Here is a 23,919-nt window from a genome sequence, read left to right as displayed (position 1 = left end):
AGGAGCGGAACCTTTTCCAAGCATGCAACACTCAAGTTACAGGAGTAGCAGGGAGAAGGCACATCTCATCAACCTCTGCCGTGAGCGTTCAAGTATACTGAAATACTGCGACGTCTGCCAAGATGCTTTAGCGGCAGCGATGTTGAAAACGAATTTTACCGCATAGGCTGCCGCTGTGCGGGCTAGCGTGCCTCGAGTCATAGTTGGTGAGTAGAGAGAATCAGCAGCGATTTTAGACTGGCTCTTGGCAGCGGTGGCGAATCGCGATTCCATCGTGCAGGCTTCTAATGCATTAGTCCTGAGCTTAGCGCTTGCTTCTAAGTTGCTTCCCGCAATATGTGCATCTCTTCCTTGTACAGAAAATGGTGTAAACACTCCATAACCAAGACGCGTAAGACTTTTTGCAGACCCTGCAGCACGCCTAAGGTGCATTGGGATCCTGCCAAGCTTCGTGCATAAATCAGCGGAAACCTTTATATCATGGTTCAACCATAGAGCCCTGCACTGTGCCATGCAACTATCCTTAGGGATGCAAACCAATCTGCCCTCGTCATAAACTTTGATTTCCAGCTTTCTGCGGCAGCCTCCTTAAGGTTGCGCATACTTCCGCTCTCGCCATTACCTACCAAGCAACTAAAGGCCACTGGTCGCCTCCCAACCTCAGCGGCTTTGTTGGTACCTGCCCATAGTTGCAGGCGGCAACTGAACTGATTATCAAGTAAACAGAATTGGCCTCAGTACACCACGACGGGTTGCTATTATATTAATTCATTAAACAATCCAGGTGTTGCAGCCCACGTCGTTGGTTATATGGTAGAATGCAGGACTATATAGCTAAACCAAATCTACAAAAGAATACCCCGCACCTCAACCAAAGGTTACTTAATGGCCTGTCGATCGAAACAGAACATGACATATGCGATGACTTGATTTATTGCTGGCTGCGGGCCTAGTGCGAGCGTTGCAATTACACTATTGCCCATTTATTCATCTTTTTTAGCCGTGAATGCAAAATATACAGTGAAGTATGAGTTGCAATTGAGCCTATATACGCAAGCTTCAATTGCAACAAGAATTTATACCTCGCCTTCTAACTTGTGATATCCAAGCTGGATATTACTAAAGCTAGTATGTCGAATAATCACGGCGACTGTAAGGCAGCCACCTGAACAATTCGGTCAATGCTTGATGAGAAATAGTCTTTGAAAGAAATTACCGTTACGCAGGAGCAGCGACCGGCTGGTCGTCCCTATAAGGTTCCTTGCTATGCAGGTGTAGTTGTGAGGAGTCTCGGTGTCGTTTTGGGCTTGTTTGAGATATAGCTTGGATATCCGCAGGCAGCCTTCTGATGCGTTTTCCGTCCTGGAAATGGTACGTAATCGATGCAACATAAATAATCGTATGGTATTAGAGGCGAGTGTTGTCAGTCTATAACACACGTTATCAAACACAAAAAGTTTTTCAAGAAATTCACACTTTTATAAAGCGAAAACAAAATGAAATAAACATATTCAGTAAGGGTTTCGTAAATATCTTTTGTATATAACACTTTTGCTTTCTGCCATTGATCCCTAACGTCTGTCACCAGAGGCACCAAGACTAATGATGAATAGTGAAAACGCATGTTACAAAATGTGCTTCCTGACACCTTTCAAACGCTAGAGGTTTGATCAGAATAACGGACCCGATGAAGCCTCCAGAAGAGTAGTCGAGACAGGAGAACTGACGTTTCTAAGCAGTGTTCTTAACGACTGTACTCTCGAATGTGCTTCAAGATTACTGCAACGCAGCAGATTTTGAAGGAAGTTCTATCGCGGTGTTGAATACGTGTATGCATGAGGCAAAATTGCGCAGAGTAAAGCAGATCTGGTGCAAGATGAGTGGTATTGAGGCAGACTGCGCATCGCCTCATCTTGATGTCCATGAAAATAACCATGAAAATGAGAGGACTCTCTTTGATGAGCAAACGGCTTGAAAGCTCGTTTGTCCCAAATCTTCTGTGTTATTCATTTAAAAATATCAATTTGTGAAGCGTCCTTTCGGCTAGGTCATTCAGGACTTTGTCTTAGCGCTATCACATCGTAAGCTCCTAGTAATAGTGCCAAGTAATAGTGAAATTGAATTAGTGTGATGAAATTACTGCAGTTTAATTACTTTCCTGGTAATAACTAATGTGACTAATTATTTTGAGGCTGTAGTTTACTGAAAAAAGTACTTAATTCCTTTAGAAATCACTTTTACTAGAGTGTATCACTGCTCTTTCTGTAGACAACACGATGAAGTGCCCTGGAAGCAAGGACGACGCGCGGCAAGCCCGGGCCAGCGCAACGAGCCGAAAAGTGACAGAATTAAGTAGAACTGTGAATATGAGACCTGCGGTATCCTGTGTAGACTGGTCACTTAGTGTGGCTATCCTATGGGTAGCTGCACTCTTCCCCAAGCAGCAAGATGTAAGACGGGAAGGGGCTGCCGAAAGGACAGATGGCACAAGATGTCCGGAGTTCAAAACTTGTTAGGAGCGCACTGTGACATTCCGTGTTGAATTGGCTAGGGCATAGTGTTGACTGATTACACTCGTCATAATGGGCGAGGGAGTGGTGTGGGAGAGAGGCGGAAAAGTCCATGGTGCGAACTTTACTGAGCACATGGTTCCAAGGGTGGATTCCTGGGACCATGAAGGCATTAAAAAATAAGTAAGCCTTGGGAACTTCAATAGGTGGAAAGAACTCCGGGCAGCAAGGCGTTGGGTTCGCTGCTAGTTGTGCCCTGAATGCAGTGAAAGTGACGAGCGTTTGACCATAATTCTTTTTTCGTTGTTTAGTTGCTGTTGTCTTAAATTTCTAAGGGTGCGTGCTGCAGGTTAGCAGAGAGAAGCAATAGTTGCCCGGGACGAAGTCTGGGAGAAAAACAAAAGAATGGTTTGGTTTGGTTTCCGGGGTTTAACGACTCAGGCCATGAGAGACGCCGTATTAGAGGACTCCGGAAATTTCACCACCTCGGGTTCATTAACGTGCACTGACATCGCACAGCACACGGGCACACTGCTTTTCGCCTCCATCGAAAAGCGGCCGCCGAGGCCGGGATTCGATCTCGCATTCTTGGGAACAGTTATCGAACGCCGTAACCACTGGGCCACCCCGGCGGAGTAAAAAAAAAAAAAATGAAAAAACAAAAAAAAAAAAAGAATTTTAGCGTTTCGATTGTAAAGAAGATGTTTTGTTTAGTAGGTTAGCTTAGTTTTGGTATGGATGAGAACTACAAAATAGTTTAAAACGAATTGCATTATTCTGGAAAAGCAATTGGAACATATAATGTCGTCACTTTCTAGTAGCATTAATTTTTATTATAATTTAAATAATTTTGCAATTTTAACAAAGTAGTTAGTACTGAAATTAATTTTGCGAAGTAAGAATTTTGGTGGTAGACAACTTAAATTTTCAAGTCAGCAATCAGTTGGCCATACTGAAATTAGGTGAGACACCAATTTTGGTCACATTCGGATGAAGGTAAATTTTGGGGTCCAGGGGGACCATTTTTGTGAATGGCCCACATACGTTTGAAAGTACCTATTGAGTTTGACATACTGAAATTAGGTTAGACATCTATTTTCGTCAAATTGAGAAGAAGCCAAATTTCAAGGGTCCAGGGAGACCAAATTTCCGGGACGGTCTTAATTAACGTTCGGAAATCACTGAATTGACCATACTAGAATTAGGCTCGACATCAGTTCTGGTCGAATTCTGAAAAGTCAAAATTTGGGGTTCAGGGGGCCAATACTGCGTATGGCCCATTCCAATTGACCATTCTCGAATTATGTTGCGCATCGATTTTGGTCTAAACCTTACGAGATCAAACTTTAGGGGCCCAAAGGGCCAAATTTTGGAGGTAGCCCCTCCCTGTTTTGAGGTCACTGTTTTGGTCATACTCGATCTAGGTTCGATATCGACTTTGGCAGTATTCTGACGAGGCCAAATTTTCGAGGTCCAGAAGCCAAATTTTGGGCGAGGCTTATCCAAATCTAGAGGTCACCATCTAGTTGGCCATACTCTGATTGGAATGGATGCCAAATTTGGTGCTATTATATTAATTAGCCATGCAATTGTTGGCACTTCGTGAGGGCAGGGTCTGATGACAGGCTCTGTCCACACTCTCTGCCGAAACACGGCCGACGCTCGATATCTCTGCCTACGCTCCCTGCCGATGCGCTCTGTCCGCTCCTCTCATTAGCCGAGAAAGGCTTTCAACTTAATGCCAAGATTTTAGACTACAAATATTCCTATTGGCCGGCGTAATGTATGAGCCGACGTACCTGAGCGATGGGTTGATGTCCTCCGGGAGGGGCTGGTCGTCTCGAAGCCAAGCGATCTCTGGAGACGGCTCAGCTCCCACGACACACACTAACCTAGACTCCTTCCTGTCTCGCAGCACCTCCAGGGGCTGCACTGACGGTGCATCTTCAATTGGAGGAAGAATAAGGCATAATTTTTATTGGATAACACCAGCAAATATTTGCCGAAGTATCGGGATACAAAGACGCACGAACTTTGCAGTGCAGAGAGAAGGCACTGCTAGTAAAGCAGTGACACACAACAAATATTGCATGCATTCAAACAGAGAAAAATGAACTTAATATGTATAAACTACAGACAAGAACGAAATAACGCACCCCCGCCACACACACACACACACACACACACACACACACACACACACACACACACACACACACACACACACACACACACACACACACACACACACACACACACACACACACACACACACACACACACACACACACACACACACACACACACACACACACACACACACACACACACACACACACACACACACACACACACACACACACACACACACACACACACACACACACACACACACACACACACACACACACACACACACACACACACACACACACACACACACACACACACACACACACACACACACACACACACACACACACACACACACACACACACACACACACACACACACACACACACACACACACACACACACACACACACACACACACACACACACACACACACACACACACACACACACACACACACACACACACACACACACACACACACACACACACACACACACACACACACACACACACACACACACACACACACACACACACACACACACACACACACACACACACACACACACACACACACACACACACACACACACACACACACACACACACACACACACACACACACACACACACACACACACACACACACACACACACACACACACACACACACACACACACACACACACACACACACACACACACACACACACACACACACACACACACACACACACACACACACACACACACACACACACACACACACACACACACACACACACACACACACACACACACACACACACACACACACACACACACACACACACACACACACACACACACACACACACACACACACACACACACACACACACACACACACACACACACACACACACACACACACACACACACACACACACACACACACACACACACACACACACACACACACACACACACACACACACACACACACACACACACACACACACACACACACACACACACACACACACACACACACACACACACACACACACACACACACACACACACACACACACACACACACACACACACACACACACACACACACACACACACGTGCAAGCAAGCACGTCTGTCACAAAGGATACTCAGTATACCGTCATGACTGTAGATTTAGACTGATGCATAAAAAATATGTGCGGCTAAAATACACTAATCTTTCTTTTTTTTTTTCAGAATAAAAGCAGTTTTCGAAAATTCTGGTGTCATGCCATGCTTCTTGAAAACTGCGCGCCGTCAATCTCTAAGCATGAACTGCTGAAGCGCTTATTTATGAAGGACTCTGGTAATATCCTCGATTTCTTTCTTATAGCCTTTGCTTTATTACAGCTCTGAATTACTTCGAGCAAAATTAAGGCATACCAACTCCACCTCGTTTCCAGAGATTAAGCCTTTTAGCGGTTTGTATGGCGCTGACGCATGCCTGAGCGCAACACTCATACCCTTGTGGTAGGTCGCCACCTTTAAAAGCAGATTTGTTTTGTTGTTTTTTTTTTGCAAAATTTTGCAAAGTCTTGTCTTAGATGTCTTGAAAATCTAATCCGCATTAGCGATATTTCGAATATGGGGATCTTATCGGTTAAGGGAATAGGGTAACTGCGGGGTGACAAGGGCACGCACAGATTGCTACGATGAAAATGGTAATGAAGTTAAGAAATAAAGGGACTCAGCATGAATAACATAAGCTAGACATATGACAAAGACAACAACAACTAAGTTACAAAGCTTGAAAGACTGGCTTCCGCACGTGGAAGTAAGGAAGTAAGGTCATGAAACACTACTGCATAAAGGACACAATCTCACGTGAAATGGAAAGTACACGTTTTTTTATTTTTTAAATAGGTTTACATATGCTGGCAATCGAATGGGTTAACCTCATCCTACAAAAGGAACTGTTTTTTTTTTTTTTTTTTTCATGGAGCCTTTTGGCTGCCTTTGTCTTTTCGATTTCAACTGTAATTTGTATCTTTTACGCAGTGGCGTTTATTGATTTCACTGTCGTGTAAGTTTGTTGTTGGTCTTTCAAGTTTTTGAAGTTATTATTTTTATGCCCAGCTCGTGTCATCCACGCTGATTGCTTTCATTTTTTAACTCCTGCGTGCTAGTTACTGTCTGAAATTTTCGTCGAAGGAATTGTTTTGCGATTTATCTATCATATCTAATCTGACTGCAGGGCCACACATGTCATTTTTCTATAAAACCGATTATGCTTTTCAATACATTTTCAGTTGCAAGTACCGTTCTCGATGTCGCTTTTCTCTGGTCTGCGTCTGTTGCGGTTTTATTCGTTCAGAACCACCAAGCGCAATTTACCAAAAACATTGCTGTGGTCGCAGCTGTGAGCTAAATTCTATCTTAACAGGAAACTGCGGTTACATGACGGTAATTTAAGCCACTGTTCATAATTGAAAATGCTTGTTGCTGGGCAGAAAGCTCTCGGGATGCACAATCTATTTTTTCTTTAGAGTTGCAAAGGTATTGATTTTTGTGCATTTCACGTTCTCATCCACATAGCTGTCTAATTATCACGATGAACTAGAGTATAATAAACGTACGCCTAACGTTACAGTTCCCTTCACCAGGAAGCTTTTCGCAAATACTAATTCTCAACTTTTTTTTTATTTATTCAAGACTAAATACAGAACTATTGTCTTAGGGGGACGGGACTAAAGGCAGGGAAAAAACTGCCTGACGAGGTCACGCCACCCTGAGGCAAGCAGCGGTCGACACTCAAGCACAGGTCAAAGACAGATAAAATTTGTTCTTTTACAGGATAGAAGTTTCTACATGCACACAAATGTTGAGCAAACACGTTTACAGCCAACGGACATGGATATGAAAACACACTAAAGAAAAAACATACGTATATAAAGTAGAAAAAAAAATTACGGCACATTGAGAGCAGATTTGTCACTTATAAAACGGTATTAATCCTTTAACAACAATGATTTCACCTTTTTCTTTTAATTTTTTAGTAAACGGGAGTCGGGTAATAGATCCAGAATGATTGGATAGCAGTTCAATAAATCCGGTATCTGGCAGCTTAATATTTGATATCCGTAGTTGGTCATTAATCTCCATCCTGCAGGGAAATTAATTCCATAACCAGGCAGAAAAAAGAACAGTCCGAGATTGGAAAGTTTGCCATCAAGCACTGTATATCATCCGCCCAACGGCGCCTCTTACCGTGCGTTGAAATAATATGTAATATCACAGTTACCGTTTGTAGCTTCCCTGTTGTAATGCCCTACGGGCAATGCAGGTAAAAAAAAAAAAAAGTCAAATTAGGGGAACATACACAGCCGACCGATTAGCCGCGCGTTACATTGGTAAGAATAAATAACTAGTAATGCTATCACCATAGTACACTAAGTGAAGTATGCGCCCGTAAGTGCCAAGGAAGGAGCGTGCAATGACTCCAAGAGGAGGCGTCCTGTCGAAATCGTCATTCCCTCAGCCCCACCCGCAGCCTTGGCGCCGACACTGCCGAGCGATCCTGCGCATGTCGAGTAGCGGTTTCGCGGTGCCCCTCGAGTTTGTATAGTTTGTATTTCGCGCGACGGCTTACGCAGGAGAAGACCCCAACCCCTAAGGAGGCCACAGCCAGCGCTCCTATAAGTTGCCGCCGGCAATAAAGGGTAACGGCAAAGCGAAAAAGCAATAAAGCAAGCAAGCAGGAAAGGGTTCAGTCGCCCTATATAGAGGCCAGTCGAGCCTCGGGAGCTATCACGAAATGAGACGGCTACCAGCCACTCGACCAGCGAACAGTAGCAGCAAACCACCGGCTATATACTGCCGAGGCGGAGCGAGTCACTGTTCCGGAACGCGGAGACCGGAGCGCGCGCTCTCAGAGACCACCGATGTTTCGAGAGTTACAAGGTCGCGGCACCGACACGGCACTGATCTTTTTGGTGACGCGCCTCGCGTACTGATGGAAAGTATGTGGGCTGCCGCTACTATACCATCGCAGGCTTATTTTAAGCGAATACTATCTGTTGCGCTTCCTCATTCGAGAAGAAAAAGTCAGAGGCATACGAGTGAGTGAGATAGAGTTTGTGAAGCAAAAGTGCAAGGAAATTTAAGGTCCAGCTCTGCCACGTACTTGTTGGCTCAATAGATGATGCCCGTGTTAAGATTGCGAACACGTCCGGGCAACGAGCCGAGCCAGTGGATTGCCAGAATACGACCGCAGCACTGATGGGCTCACCTCAGCGTGCGCCCTCCACTAACCCTTGCTGCTGGTCGACAGAAAGTAAATGCTGTGTTTTTTTGTTGTCGTTTTTTCATCTTTTGTAACGTTTGCGTGCTTCAGCTTCTAAGCGACAATCAAGATTTGATACCAATGCGAAAGGGCAGCGTGGACATATAACGCCGCGGCCAGCGTGCTTCTTCTAGGAGGGGTCACAAACCTATTTTCCTCATCATTTCACGCCAAAGCAGAAAAGGGCCATTTCAGAAGAAGTGTGGTATTTTTCATGTCATCTCCGAGGAAAGAAAAGGGATGTGAGTGGGAAAGAAGCCCAATGCAGTACTGTTATGTGCTGTTACCTTACATGAGAGATAGAGGCCTACAGAGCTGGAGACAGTCTCCGGGACTCTGTTTCAATTTAAAGGTTGTTCCCGTTTGAATTATCTCAAAAGTGTACTATCATAGACTTAGGAGAACATCGCGCCTGATGAAGCTATTTAAAAAAATCCTGAAAATTATGAGCGCCAAGTGGACATTTCTGAAACATTCTCTTGTTCAAAATATGGCTATCATTTCGAAGTATTTAAAACAATCCTGAAAATTATGAACGCCAAGTGCACATTTCTGAAACATTCTCTTGTTCAAAATATGGCTATCATTTCGAAGTATTTAAAAATTCCTGAAAATTAAGAACGCCAAGTGCACATTTCTGAAACATTTTCTTGTTCAAAATATGGCTATCATTTCGAAGTATTTAAAAAAATCTTGAAAATTATGAACGCCAAGAGCACATTTCTGAAACATTCTCTTGTTCAAAATATGGCTATCATTTCGAAATATTAAAAAAGAATCCTGAAAATTATGAACGCCAAGTGAACATTTCTGAAACATTTTCTTGTTCAAAATATGGCTATCATGCCCCCCTTCCCATTTTTATTTGTTAACGCCTTCGGGACTAAAACTTGACCTACTCGCAGCCGTATAATGCCAACGGAGTGCTCTCCTTGCACAATAGCATTATGTGCTTTCCAGCAGATTATATATGCGCTATGTGATAACGGTCAGTGCTGTGAAGGGACTGATGCTAACATTGGTGATTATATAGCAAAAAAAAAATAAATAAATATATGCAGCTGATTTAGCTAAGTTGGCCAACCGCGAAACATGTTCTATAGCTCGTCGCTTTTGACTCTGCATTCGGTATGAGGCTATAGGATTTCAAGGAGGAATAATAGCCAAATTTGTGCCTGAGAAGTTTGGTTTTGGCTCACTAAACGAGTTAGGACACTCAACTCACCGAAGAGCCCAATTCGACACCGATGTATTCTGGATTCATTTCGCATGCGTGGAAATTGATGAGGACGACCACGTGAAACGCACAGCGCCACAGAGTGGCAGTTCACTACGAGGTGAGAAGGGTTGCAGCGAAAGTGGCTTCACGCAGTAGCCAACAATGAGGCACCTGGTCGGACAGCCGCAGATTCTAAACACAGGCTGCGGACTAGTTGGCTGCGGACTAATACACAAACTGTTAATTGTTTATCACCAGAGTGAGAATATTACAGCTGATGCAAGAAAAAAGAAAAAGAACAGATATATAAAAGTCAAACAGTCAAAAACTCATAACTGCGCCATGAGTCCAGTGGTTATAATATGCTTTCTAATGTGCTTATCGAAGAGGCCTAGGTATTATCGAATGCAATATGCGCGGAATGTTTTCACAGCGGATTTAGGAGTGTGCGCATCTGACAACTAGTCGGCGAAGGCGCCCTCAATTGAATCGCGACACCCTTCTTCGGCATGTGAGCTTCTTCTATATCCCCGCTTGATGCTTTTCCTAGTAAGCAAGTCGTGCACTCTCAACTGGGACCGTGAACAAATAAACGTTTCCGCTGATTTATTGATATATCCACTCTGGGACATTGACATAGAGCATGCCCGCTGTTTGCAAGGTCGCTTTACCTGGATATTCTTGCGATGAAGCACTCGGACGAGTAATCACTGACTCACTATGAATGCCCCACACATGACACGCACCAGAGAAATGACATGCACCAAAGAAATTACGCTTTCTGCACATGCCAAGCGATGTCGTCCGATACGGCCTTTTTCTTAAGTAGCGAGAAATCAAAGTTTTGGATCAGGCAAAGAAAAAAAAATAGCGGTGGTTTAGCTTGTGGTTAAACCTGGAGTTACGCGAAAGCAACTGTATGGCTAAGCTTAGGTTCGGCTTCAAAGTAAAGACATGGATTTTAGTAGTTTACGATTTCAGTTTAATTTATGCCATAGGGGAATCCCTTCACGTATGAGCACCCCTTGCCTCTCGTCGTTGACTATCCTCATTCGGATGTAGAAGACTTCTAGTGGTATGGCATCGTCTCTACGTCGAACTCCGAGACACACCGCCGTCACAACGTTCGAACGAACCTTCTAGCAACTCGATGTTGTCGTTCGCCTATACCAAATACCGAGTTATCTGTCTTGTTGTTCTTCTTTTACGTCTTGCTTTACTTCTTCGTCTTTTTCTTATTCTTCTCCTCCTTCTTTTTCTACTTTTTTCATCATCATCATCTTCTTCTTCATCTTCGTCTTTTTCTTTGTCTTCTTCTTCGTCTTCTTCGTGCTCCTCTGTGCCACGGTAACACGATGCCACAAAACACTGTGCCACGCCGACGGCTTGAAAACCTAAACCTAACACAGTGTAGCTTTCGCTACAAAATATGAACATAAAATGTTGAAAATCTTGATACCAAGTAATGTGTGTTACATTGCAGTGGTGGTGCCGATGATTAAGATGATGATGTTTTAGCACACTCACTGTGCTCAGCGCCCTTAATTGGCGACTAATGTCAATATTGCAAACAAAGCCATCATGGCGCACGGTGCACGGCGCAGGGTACACCTACGGTAAATTCTAGGCACTGTGCCATGAGGCACCTGGTCAGCAGCCGAAATTGAAAATGATGGTGAGGTCGGATAGGCATGTGGAGAGAATGAAAAATATGTCACAAAAGGAGGGAGTAGTGATTTAAGTAAGGGCTGTATAAAATAATTTCTAAATAAAAAACCTCACTCACACTAACACACATAAGCGCGCACGCACATAGCTACCCCCCCGCACGCACGCACGCACGTACGCGCACGCACGCACGCACACACACACACACACACACACACACACACACACACACACACACACACACACACACACACACACACACACACACACACACACATCACGATGAACCCACACGCGAATGCACGCACGCAAACATATACATAAATGCACAAACACACTCGCGCACACACATGAGTGCGCATACGCACGCGCGCGCACACACACTCAACGGCCAAAAGCAATAACTACTCGTCTGCATTTTCCATTACAGGCTGTACGCGAAATTATTATTATGGTTAAGGCACGTTGTTTTATAGACGACCAAATTGTAATTGTGCAAAAAAAGACAGGATATAAAAGGAACGCTTCATACAGGATGGGCTCTGAACGCTTACACCTCTTCACTCTATCGGTGTGTCATCAGCACCTACGCTACTAACTGTTCCTTATTTGTACACGTCAAGCGTTTTCGCGTCGTTTTATAGATCTTATATATGTCAATGTTTGGCGCATAATTTTATATCCATTGCGTTACTAAGGCATGCACGTGTCGTGCAAGGTGTGCGTGTCAATCCCGGCAGTGGTGGTGTATTTCGGTCGAGGCAAACTACAAAAACGCTCATTGGCTATGTGATTTCAGAGAATCCGTGGTGGTGTAGATTCAACCGCTGCCCTGCACTATGGCTTCTTTCACTGCCATGTGTCGCAACGGTGCGTTAAACGCAGCAAATACAGAATTAACACACGTGTCGATTCATGTAGCAGTGTAAAGGCGGTGCTTCTAAAACCTGCAGGGTCTGGGCTACATCGGTATTCTTCTTAGAACGGTCACGTGCGTTCCATCCCAGCCCAGCAACTGAAAATGCCGAGTGAAACTCACACTGCACCACAAGGTGGACGTCGACAAGGACGTGATAGCCGCGTGCAGACTTAAAGCGACACGTGTAGCGGCGTGAGTGCTGCCTGCGCAGGCGTCCGAAGCGCAGCAGTCTGCCCCGCACGGCAGGTACCAAGGTAGGTTTCTCCCGGTTCGGTCCTGACGCCGTTCTACCGGGGCTCCCACTGAAGAAGACCCAGCTGTCGGCCCCTGCCGAACCACACGACAGCTGGAGCTCGTCGCCCTCGCGAGCCACAACGGAGTAGCTTGGCACCACGTGCTTGATCTTGGAGATGGCATCTAAAGGAGGCGGGGGAGAAGAAAGGATCGAGGAGAAAAAAAATAGCAACGCTTAAATAAGTTTCTTTTAGGGTACCATAAAAAGGTGATTCGCATTGCCAAGAACAATAACCAGCCAGGAAATAGAACGGAAGCGGTCGTCTTCGTTCTTAGGTTTCCACCTGCATGCCTTGGCGCTTCCTTATTGTTTTTCGTCCGCACTTTTTCCTGTTAAGAATAAAAATGTTAGTGACTTTACCTAAATAGCCCAAAAAAAATGCATTTTTATATTTCATGCATCTCCGACCATGTTTCACTGATAACGCGAATGCAAGATATATAACGCCATTGCCACCGAAACTACTAGGTTATAAATGCAACGGGGTAGCCACAAGTAAATGAAAGACAGCGCAAATAATATAAAAGTCTTTTCCCGAAGGTAGCCCAGACTGATTGTAATTCGTGCAAAACAGTCAACAGTTTCCTCACAATAATTAAAAAAAAAACAGCCCATAAGTTTGCTATGGCCGTTTGAACTACTCTTCGCCAGCGCAGAACATAAAATCAAATTTTTGCGACGAATATAAAGTTTAGGTCTTTCCTTTGAATATATAAATAGAAATACATTATAAGATATCTGAAATTTGCCTCACAATCAAAATGCACCCCAGAATCCTGCTCGTCTGCTTGCTAACAACAAATCGCGTCGACCTATATATTCCTTACTTTTGTTACATAAAGGAAGCGACCATATTAGTGTCACAGAGCTGAACACAAATCCGTCCTCATAACAGGCTCTCTCCTTTCGGGAACGATGATTATAGTTTCCGCCAGTAAAGCGAAGCCCTCATCTTACATGCATGGAATGTTTTATAATGCATGCTTAATAATACGCATTCCCTTATTATGCGCGACAGTGTTGGCTCAATCAGTATGTGCTGCATGTCCTGGCCGGAATATTACGAAGACATCTTCCGCAATCAAGCTCTGGACCGCCTTACTCAAAAAAATTTAGAAATTTCTTTATAGATATTTTAGCACGAACCGTTCCGCTTTGCATGAACCACACTGATTATCACATTTTCTCTACGGAACGAGTAAGAAAATTTCAAAACACGCTTCATTATATGTTGGTTGATCATCTGCTTGGAGTCAGAACCTAGGCAGGCGCAACGCTCGAGCAAACTGCTTTACAATACGGTACGAGGAAATAAAGTGTCTTCCATTCAGTGCGCACGTGTCACTAAAACAAGCGCCCATTGATGAAGCCGAAAGCGATTCGGCGACCGTTTAACAGCGGCTGCTTTTTTGCAAGTCTTTAACTTGCCTGTATTACGAATTGAAACGACGAAATATTGGGAGAGAGACTGCCGCATTGCTTTCGTGGATCCTGATTCAAAAGGAGTTTGCCCTCCCCGTCGGAATCCTTATGCGAAGGGTTAGCAGGAGAGAGCTCTTGCCTTCATCCTTGGCCCAGGACGCTGTGTAGCACGTATCTATTGATGTCGGCAAAAATTAATTTAAATATAAATTAGCTTGACTGGCACTACATGCAGCTTTAAATGCACGAGGTGCCTAATTCTTTCCTCGAAAACAGAGTAAGAAAAACATAGCCTGCGTTCCTACACATGCAGCAGCGTTTGTATTTTAATTGAAATACGAGTTAAATAGCCGTACGAGGTAGAAAAAAAAAAAAAAAAAAAAAAAAAGGTTCTACGATTTCGCCCCACCCTGGTCATGGTGAAGCTCAGCGATCTGCAAACAAACCTTGGGTTCAAATAATCACTCCCATGCACGATAAGCCCAGGATAAAGCGAGGGGCCGCATAGACGTTTAAAAAGATTGTTGCCCACCCACATATACGTCGCTTTTTTCTTCCCCTAGCCTGTAACGTTGTAACAGCCTCAGCTACAACGTTAGCCTACTTTTTAACGGTCACATAACGTTTGCTACGTGACTGCGGAGCAGCGGAAAAGCGTTTTGTCCCAATAAAATCGATGCTTCAGCAGCTCCGCCGAGAAGTGTGTACGCGTGCAACTCCGCCAGGAACGAGAATATTGAAGCGCGTAGATGGCGCTAACTGGCGTCGACGGTGAACAGAACGTGACGTACCGCAATTGCGCAGCCAGTGCTCTCATTTAAATTGGTCACGGGTGCTGAGGAGTTTGATGTTTGAATGTCAAAAGTGAACACCATTGCAGCAAAGGGATTTGCGACGTCACTAGAAGGTATACGTATATATAATTCACTCGTTTACGTTTAACGGTTTAAGGGTCGCCACTTATCCAATGATACCAATGCAGTTTCCTTGCTCAAACGCTCTGCACTTCACACATTCCTGTAGGCACTTAGAAGTCGTCACTTCTTTGTGCTCTGATGAGTCTTTTTCCTGACTTTAATAAACCTAATCGAGGACTACAACAGCAAGCCTTCTTTATGATTAGGCCAGGGACTGAGATAAAAATGTTTCACTCGACCGGCGCCTAAGATCCGAGCTAACTTGATGAAGCACCATTAGACGAAATAATAGCGCCACAGTGCTCGGCCTTCCGAAAACGCCCTTTTCAGTGAGATATTATTGGAGAAAAGCCCTGATTCCTTTCAACCTCGGCAAAGAACTCACAGTGGGAAGTAGGTCGCAGTGAGGCTACGCCCGGGCCCTGCCTTTATAATCCTCATCAATTATAGACGAATGGGGCCTCCGTAGCTGCGCTCTGGTTGGTGAAACGACGTGAGCAGAGAATGACATTCTTTGACTGGCGAATCGTAATCGAACAAAGGCGAACAAAACACAATATTCAAACAGTATTGACTGAAACCGTATAGGAGCACGATGGAGACATGAAATAGCTGGCTTCCCGTCGTTCAGTGCGCAATGCGGCCCACACAAAGATCAAACCTTTATTTGCCTTACAATCTTCCGGGCGCTCCGACAAAAGCCATTTCAGAAAAGAAAATGTATCACAGAGTGCAAAGCAGTCGCGATCCAAATAGTCGTCCGCTTTTTCTGGGAAAAAGGACGGGGCGCATAGTGTCACGCTGTTCGGGGAAGTCCGCGCTGCCGATCAGAAGACAAACAAATAGAAGAGCAGCGGTGAAGAGTTTGCCTGAAATGCGTTCACTGTAACGCGATTATAGAACTAGCTGAATTCGTAGATGAGGTAAAAAGCCGGAAGTTGGACGCGGACTGCCTGCTCGGGGATGGCAGTGGAAGGCCGTATATGCGTGTGAGGGGTAATCACTGCTTTCGGGAGTACACCGCTCCGCCGTGCACTTCCTTAGCGGGCTGGGAAGTGCTTAGCCGTGTTCTCCCTGGGGCAGAAGCTTTCCCTTATTGAAGGAAGCTAAGGGAGCAAGCAAGGTACGTCGGGAAAAAAAGGGGTTGCCGAAATTGCTTTCTTTGTGGGTGGGCTAAGCTTTAGCGTCATGTTGATTTTTTTACTAAAAGCAAAATAAAATATCAGACCATAATTTCTGTGCAACGTTGCTCGGAAAGAGGGAAGCAATAATAAAAGCTGAGATTGATGCTCTTTGGGCTAGTTGGTTAATCATGACTTCAATAACAGCGCAGGTAGAAAGAAGAATCGAGAAGGCACAAGAGAATAGAGCGCTGACTTCCAACTGCTTATTTCACCAAGCGTGCCATGTATATATACACCAGCAAGTGTGAAATCATAGAAAGGGAAATGAAAATGATACTCTTCATGATGCCACAGCATAGCATCAGGAGCCCTATCTCATCCATTTAAAAATCTGAGTGTCTTCTGGCTCAAAAAGCCCAATGGCATGCTCACAAACTTATCGCCCGCACGCGCAATCTTCACCGCCTCGATTATTTCTCTACCTGCCTGATCTTGATATTTACTTCCAATCGTGCATTGATTAAAAGCTGGTACGCATGGCTTTTTTCGATGCTGACGTTCACATTTATTGTCGCAATTACGGCAGTGCAGGCTGAGCTGACCCTGGTTTCCTTCTTTTACGTTGTTATTGTGCTCTCTCAATATTGTGTTCACACATCTGCCCGTCTGTCCGATATGCTGGTGTATATATACATGGCACGCTTGGTGAAATATACAGTTGGAAGTCAGCGCTCTATTCTCTTGTGCCTTCTCGTCCCTTCTTTCTACCTGCGCTGTTATTGAAGTAGTAAAAGCTGACAGTGAGTAAAGCAAAAGCACTATTTTCAAGTGGCATTTGCATCGTGGTCCAAATGCGTCTCCGGTCATGAATTTCCCCCATTGGCTGTAGGGAAGTTATGTCACCATATTGGGAGTGACAACTATGCCTTTCGATGTATCAATGTTGCTTACATATCACTGCCTCCAGAAAGCTTCGGGTAAACATCTGACCGCCAGATAGGTGACCTGAAGAGATGTTTTGTTGTATACAGATCAACGCTCAGAGGCTTCACAAGCGCAACCACGAGACCATGACACATAACTCAATGCATCAACACCTTCGTTTGGTGTCGGAACGTATAATGTAATTACGTTTCCGTACGAATATTCATTTTGATTTCCATGAAAAGGCTGGGTATAGATCGCCTTGATTATCTATGTAAAAGTGAGCCGAAATCGTTTACATGCATTAGCTTTACAGTTTTTGCATACCGAGCGTGTAGTGCGTTAAATAACAATGTATATTCCTCGTAATATGAATAATATTTTATGTTTTAGCCTACCTTTCCCGCTATTGCTATTATTAATCGTAGGTGCCTCAGAAGGTGTTGTTTTTAAAGCTGTCATTTGTAAATTTAAATTTGCCAAACTGAACAGGATGGCGAACAAACGTATGAATTCAAATCACGCAGTACTCGGGCACTTTCATGAGTATCCAGCGAGATTCGAATTTCTGACGCTTGATACCAAACTTCGTGCGCTATCGTGCAGAATCTAGGCGTAATCGTCATATGAAGTAACGAAATTTTCTATGCTTCTCAGTGTAGTGATTGGGCAGTGCGGCGAAGCGTATTTTGAAGTGGTGACGATTTCGTAGCACTGCTGCTTTCACCCGTGCATGTCATGCGTCGTCGGATGTTGCCAAACAACGCTTGTCAGACTATACCTTGGCTAGCTGTGGTGTTCTTAATGTGAACAAGCATTTGTGGGGGCTGGGAATGTTCTGCCTCCGTAAATGCACCACCGTCGCGACTTTGTTCAACCGTTCTGCCACAATTTTAAAAACCGGCGTGAAAATATTTCACACGCTTTACCTTCAAATTTGACGGATGTGATTCTTCTAAGTTCGTCGAATTATAAATCATGTTCAGTTTCCCTTTAAACGCAAGACATCATGTGGCCAGTTAAGAAGACTTACCGGCCATACTGCTTTCTTCACATTGCATGCCTAGTCGGTTCAACAGAATCACGAGTACACTTCATAAGCTGTTCTTCAAATGTTTTTTTTATGTGGGTTGTTCACAACTGAGCCTGTCGACGATCATGAACCATCAAAGTACTAAGGACACGGCATCCATTCGCAAACCAACAAAAGAAGAAAACGGTGCCAAACTGAACGCCTTACCTGCAGCTGCGACATGCGCAGGAGTCAAGGGCGAAACGCTGGCACATGATCGGCAGGGCTCCATACCAGGCTGGTCGCAGCTTTCTCTAGCACGCAGCTCACACTCTCTCCAATCTGCGTCCTCGATCACGTTGTTGCTTTTGGGCTGACTCGTTTCGTCAGCCTCGTCTGAACTACTCCCCTGGTCGTGGGACTTGACCCTCTGTTGACTGTTGTTTACCTGCGCGGGAAGATTGCAGGAAGCTCGGATGTAACGTAATAGATCATTTGGCTTTTATGCGACGGCGTGAAGAACATCGCCTCACCATTAGGCGGAAGCATTGATACGGAGGCTACCCCGGGCAAAACGTTGCCTCGTTTGTGGAGCAGCTGTATAGGATGTATTCAAGCGACGTCCCGGGCGCCATTTCGTGGTGCAGAGCGTAGCTTGAGCAGTGCAAGTGGCGATTAGTTATGCCCGCAGACTTCCGCTATGGTGCATGCCATAAGAAATGGCTGCCACTATGACGCAGGTGCATACGGTACGTCCTATGCAGTGACGTGTTGTTATACAAAGCAACTGCATAAAAGCTTCATAGCAAAGCGCTGCCGAAGCAACGGCAAGTCCCGCACTATGCCACTGCAGGATCGTGCATTAATTAATGACAAATGCGTGTATCGTTCTAGCCAATTACAAAAACCTATAGGCTAAAGAAGAGCAATACCTATGCAACAGCGCTTTCGCACAACTTTAGAATTTTAGTCAAAATCCTCGGCATTTTATTTTTCTGAAACTATTTTTCGAATGAACTTTCTGTTTTGGTGCCGAAAATCTTAGGGCGAAAATGTGGACACGCTTCGAGACAAAAATGAATACAATACTCGTAATCCACATTGCTTATTGCTGATATTTTTCTGGTGTGATTGCACTAGCAGGCTCATTAATTTTTATCTGACTTGCCTCTGACGCTTAATGGCCAATTCGGAAAAACTGCGATGACTACGCGGAACTACAAGCAAGCATGCACCATTTTCCTCTCTTTTGCATCTTCACCTTACCTGCTCCTCTTGGAGGGCGGCGGGGGCCCTTCGAGAGAGGCACTTTATGGTGGCCAAAGCCTCGACGCTGTCCGCCTTCTTCTTGGCTTCGGCTTCTCCTTCGGTCAGGGATACGGCTTCCTCTGCGCACATTCAAAGCACACAGCGACCTGTGTCGATTAGTACCTTTCCAGGAGAACAATAACATGAAGTAAATGGTAAGTGTTGCAGCACTTGACGTTCGTTGGGCGCAACATTGCTTACTAAATCATCAACGGGGCTACACTCACGATGCTGCTGCCATCTGTCAGCAGCTGCATCAGAAATGGCACAGACTACCAGCAAACAATGCCTTGAAGCGAAAAAGAGCGTACGCTCTAAGCTTTGTTAATGCTTCAAACGTTGCGAAAGCGTCAGCTTATATACTAATAGGAAACACATTAACGTGCCTGCTCGGATATCATGTATAGTATGAAAACTAACACAGACCGCAAACTTTGCTAACGTGCCGTAAAAACTGATGAAGTCTCCTACCCAACTGACAAGAGCAGCTCAACATATTAGTACTCCTCTTTTTGAAGTCGCGCATAGAGCAGGCAGAGTCCCACTACACCGTTGTGCCATTTCATTTATATGATAAAAGCACTGCTCTTGGAAACAGTGATGTTAATAGAATCAATTCAGCAGTTCATCGAAAACAGTGGCGGATCCCTGATGGTTGCTTTCCAGTAAACTCCCAGTTTCTCGCCCTAAACCACGGCCCTGAGGATGCAGTAAAACGCCTGCCATCCGAATAGCCTCTGTCTGAAATGTATGGAGCAAGAGAAGCAAAATAAATAAATCACGGCCCGTAATAACCACGAGGATATTTTAGCGCAGAGGCTCTTGCGAAAAGTCATTACTAGCAGAAATGCGGCTTGGCTAGGCGTGAACAACGGTTGCCATGGGTATCGAAATGTGGCAGTGATGCGTAAAAAAATTCCGAGAGAATGGCAGCATTTAGAACGGAGTGGCTTGCGTTTCGTTTCTGTTAATGTTATTGCCAGCGTTGTTTCGTTTCTTTTTCTTTTTTCCCGTTGTCATAGTAAACTTGTGTTTCGTAGTCCTTCCGCTTTACCAAAGAGTCGGGATAGAAGTTACTGCAAAAAGGCGACATATTTTAAATTGATTTCTTTCTTTCGCTTAAAACGATCAGAATTAAATTAGTTGGGCAACTGCGACGGCACAGGCGCGCGAAGCCTCATTTTTCTGAAACCATTTACACCACTCCAAAAACGAAGCACACGGTTTCAGACTTTGTATACACATAGGTGAGCATGAAACAATACCGGCGCTGAAGCGTCCAACGAAAAAAACAACTCACAGAAAGATAGCGGAAGTATGAAGATGGGAGAAAAAACTGGTAAGGACAAATATACAGGAAATAACTACCAAAGTTGCCACGTTTTTTTCTCTCCCTCGGCAAAATACACCGAAACACTCACAATTTTTCGCTCACCGTAGAAAAAAAAAAACGACAAAGAATGTAGGGGAAAGTATTCCTATTATTTGACCACCGTTTTCAGTAAGACACAAAGAAATAAAAAGGTAATGATATCAAGCTTCAAACTCAAGTTTTTCCCTACTACTAGGTCCATGCGTTGTACATTAGAAACGGCTAGCAAAATTGTATTGAAGGATAATAATTTCATTGCTGTTCTTTTTTTTTTTCCTACTCCAGCGAATATCTGCAAGAACATAGAGGAAGATTCTTTTAGGTTTTTTAATGATATACTATCGCTCGTATTTCTTTCCCGCGGCAGAAAGCTGCTAATGTGCACGAAGCCAGCATTGACGCCTTTATGTTTTTTGGTTTTACTGCACAGTTCGCTCGATTTCTTCAGAATCAGAAACAGCACCTGCATTCCGAAAACGCAGCTGTCAGCTGCCTTCTTCGAAGACAAAGCAGATCGAATATTGCCTTCGAGCGAATTTACGCACCTCCGTGGTTCCTTCATATTTCATGGCACATTCGGCGCTTCATGTTATTTCGCCCCAGACTATGGGTGTGCGGCGATCGTGCGAAGTCAGGAAAGGGCGAAGTGTGTTCATGCGCGAGCACCCCTTTATCAAACGACTCCGATGAAACCATCGACCATCAGAAATCCCCCCGATTGTAGTGACTGGGATGGAAATATTGAAGTATACCTAACGCATCTGGCTAAACAAAAGGCATAATATACTTGGCTTTTTGAACATTTCTTTTCTTTCAGGAATTGAGAGAGCATTAGAATGTATATATGATTCATCCTCATGAGTTATTACTGCTGTGTATGCCAATGAAAAGAAAATACTGAAAATAAATTAATTTTAATGTTCTGAATATCAACATGGTTGGAGGCAACTGTGTGAATGTGAGTGTTGCTGTCAGTCAGTCCTGTTTTGTGGCCACAGGTCGAATACATTTCGTAGCTGCCTGAAGAGACCAAGTGTTCTCACATATTGCCACCGGCAGACTTCGGTGAAGCTGTAGAATCAAACGCAGGATGTATGAGAGAACTAGCGACCGCAAAGTCTTCGAAGGTCATCAAAGAATATCTCTCATTACCAAGAATGCAGAATAATGGATCTATAAGCATGTTCACGTTATAGTAGCACTCAGTTACAAATAATCCGCCACTAATAAACATCCACTTTTATCGCAGACTGTCAGCTCGCCTTCTTAATAAACGCACATTAGGAGAATGAGGGTCAGTTCCCTTAGCAAAGAAAGCATTTTGTTTCCAGCTTGATATTGCATCTGTGGAAAAGCCTGCTTCGTTGTTTCACTGACATGAATCGGTCTCAAGATATAAGGAACTTTGTTTTGGATGGTTTTCACATAATAGTACTTCTCAATTCTGGATCCGGTGACGACGACGCCTTTTCGGCCGAACTATATCATACGAAATCGCGTAAAAGATTACCGTTGTAGTGCTAACTCATTAAAAAAAAAAAGTCGCAGCCCCACAATGCTTCGCAACAAGCTTTTGTAAAAGAATACTAACTGGAACCAAGGCTGCTTGACATCTACATGCATATAGATGCACTTCAAACCTGCTTAGCGCGTGCGCGGGAGGGGTTCGACAAACCGGTATACGTCTACACCTGTACGTCTCCAGCAAGCTAAATTTCTATATATCCGTGCCTAGCAACGAAGCTGCATGGCTGTTCCTTTGAACGCACAAAAACACAGGAAAAAATAAATGAATACCACACCACTCGTACAACAATAGTAACCGTGCGATCTTTTAACCTTTTACTATACTTATGCATGCACGACTCACGCCAGGTAAAAAGTCAGAGAATTAGTGCACCCCATATTTTTTTCAAGGAATTGTTCAAGGCATTTCGCTGTCCCGTCCGAAGAAGCGAAAAGAAAAAGGCTTTCTCTGTTCGCTGCATTCAAATACACTGGCGTACAATGATGCCGCAGGAAATTATTGTTGCGAGTTAAGTCGTTACATGCTCCGACGGATTGCAAGATAAGAGCAATGCGAATCCAAATACAAAATGAAGGGAACACACAAGCACGCGAGCACACTTACCACAAAGAAACTGCCGGTAATGGAAGGGGGAAACAAAGCGAAGGATGGAAGCATGCCCAAAACGATGCCGAGGTTATGCATCTTTCATTCAGTGCAGCCGGCCTGGCAGCGCTCGGCGGCGAAAGCAGCCACTGTTGTTCAGGAATGCGTCTACGGTATAACGTCAGGCTGGAGAGACACGAAAGGCTGAGATTGGTTGGGGAGAAGGCGGGACGTGAGGGAGCGTAACGCACGCTTTCTCGGCGGACGGCACGTGTGAGGTCATAGCGTTCGGAACGCGAACACGAAAGCTAGGGCTTCGCAATCCCTATTCCCTCTTACACCGCTCGCAGATGGAAGATGCTTCCCCTGTCTCCGCAAATTTTGCGGACCCACTGCATTCTTTGCGAGATCGGGCCCGACAGCTGGCCGCCACTTCTACCCTTCCGAGACTGAAATGTTTCCGACCGCCAAGGCCGCGGCTGCCTTTCTAAATGAGGGCCCAGTGCCGGCCCTCCTCCTATGAGGAATTATTTTTTAGGAAAGTCGAGGAAGGGGAATAAACGCGTAACATATTGCGAAACCATTGTGGAACTATTTCAACCGCTTTCTTTGGCCTCTTGCCGCCTGGCTTTATGCACACACTGACTTCTTTTTATGTTT

The 23,919-nt window shown here is 44.6% G+C and overlaps 1 protein-coding gene across 1 annotated transcript in view; it reads right to left on the bottom strand.

Annotated features, from left to right (window-relative positions):
• Window positions 1–23,919, bottom strand: part of LOC146186157 (uncharacterized) — an 85,884-nt gene that overhangs the window by 2,822 nt on the left and 59,143 nt on the right. The window contains exons 2-7 of the mRNA XM_084605632.1: window positions 19,733–19,854; window positions 18,708–18,914; window positions 18,139–18,174; window positions 12,893–13,169; window positions 4,310–4,454; window positions 1,217–1,362 (exon numbers count right to left, since the gene is read on the bottom strand). Coding sequence (XP_084461758.1) covers window positions 1,217–1,362; window positions 4,310–4,454; window positions 12,893–13,169; window positions 18,139–18,174; window positions 18,708–18,914; window positions 19,733–19,854 — 933 coding nt within the window. The remainder of the gene's footprint in view (window positions 1–1,216; window positions 1,363–4,309; window positions 4,455–12,892; window positions 13,170–18,138; window positions 18,175–18,707; window positions 18,915–19,732; window positions 19,855–23,919) is intronic.

The sequence above is a fragment of the Amblyomma maculatum genome, chromosome 6, assembly GCF_055883805.1.
Source record: "Amblyomma maculatum isolate TAMU_Amacu chromosome 6, ASM5588380v1, whole genome shotgun sequence".
In the NCBI taxonomy this organism is placed as follows: Eukaryota; Metazoa; Arthropoda; class Arachnida; order Ixodida; family Ixodidae; genus Amblyomma; species Amblyomma maculatum.
The sequence above is the reverse complement of the archived record's forward strand: the minus strand, read 5'-3'. Positions and strand labels throughout refer to the sequence as shown.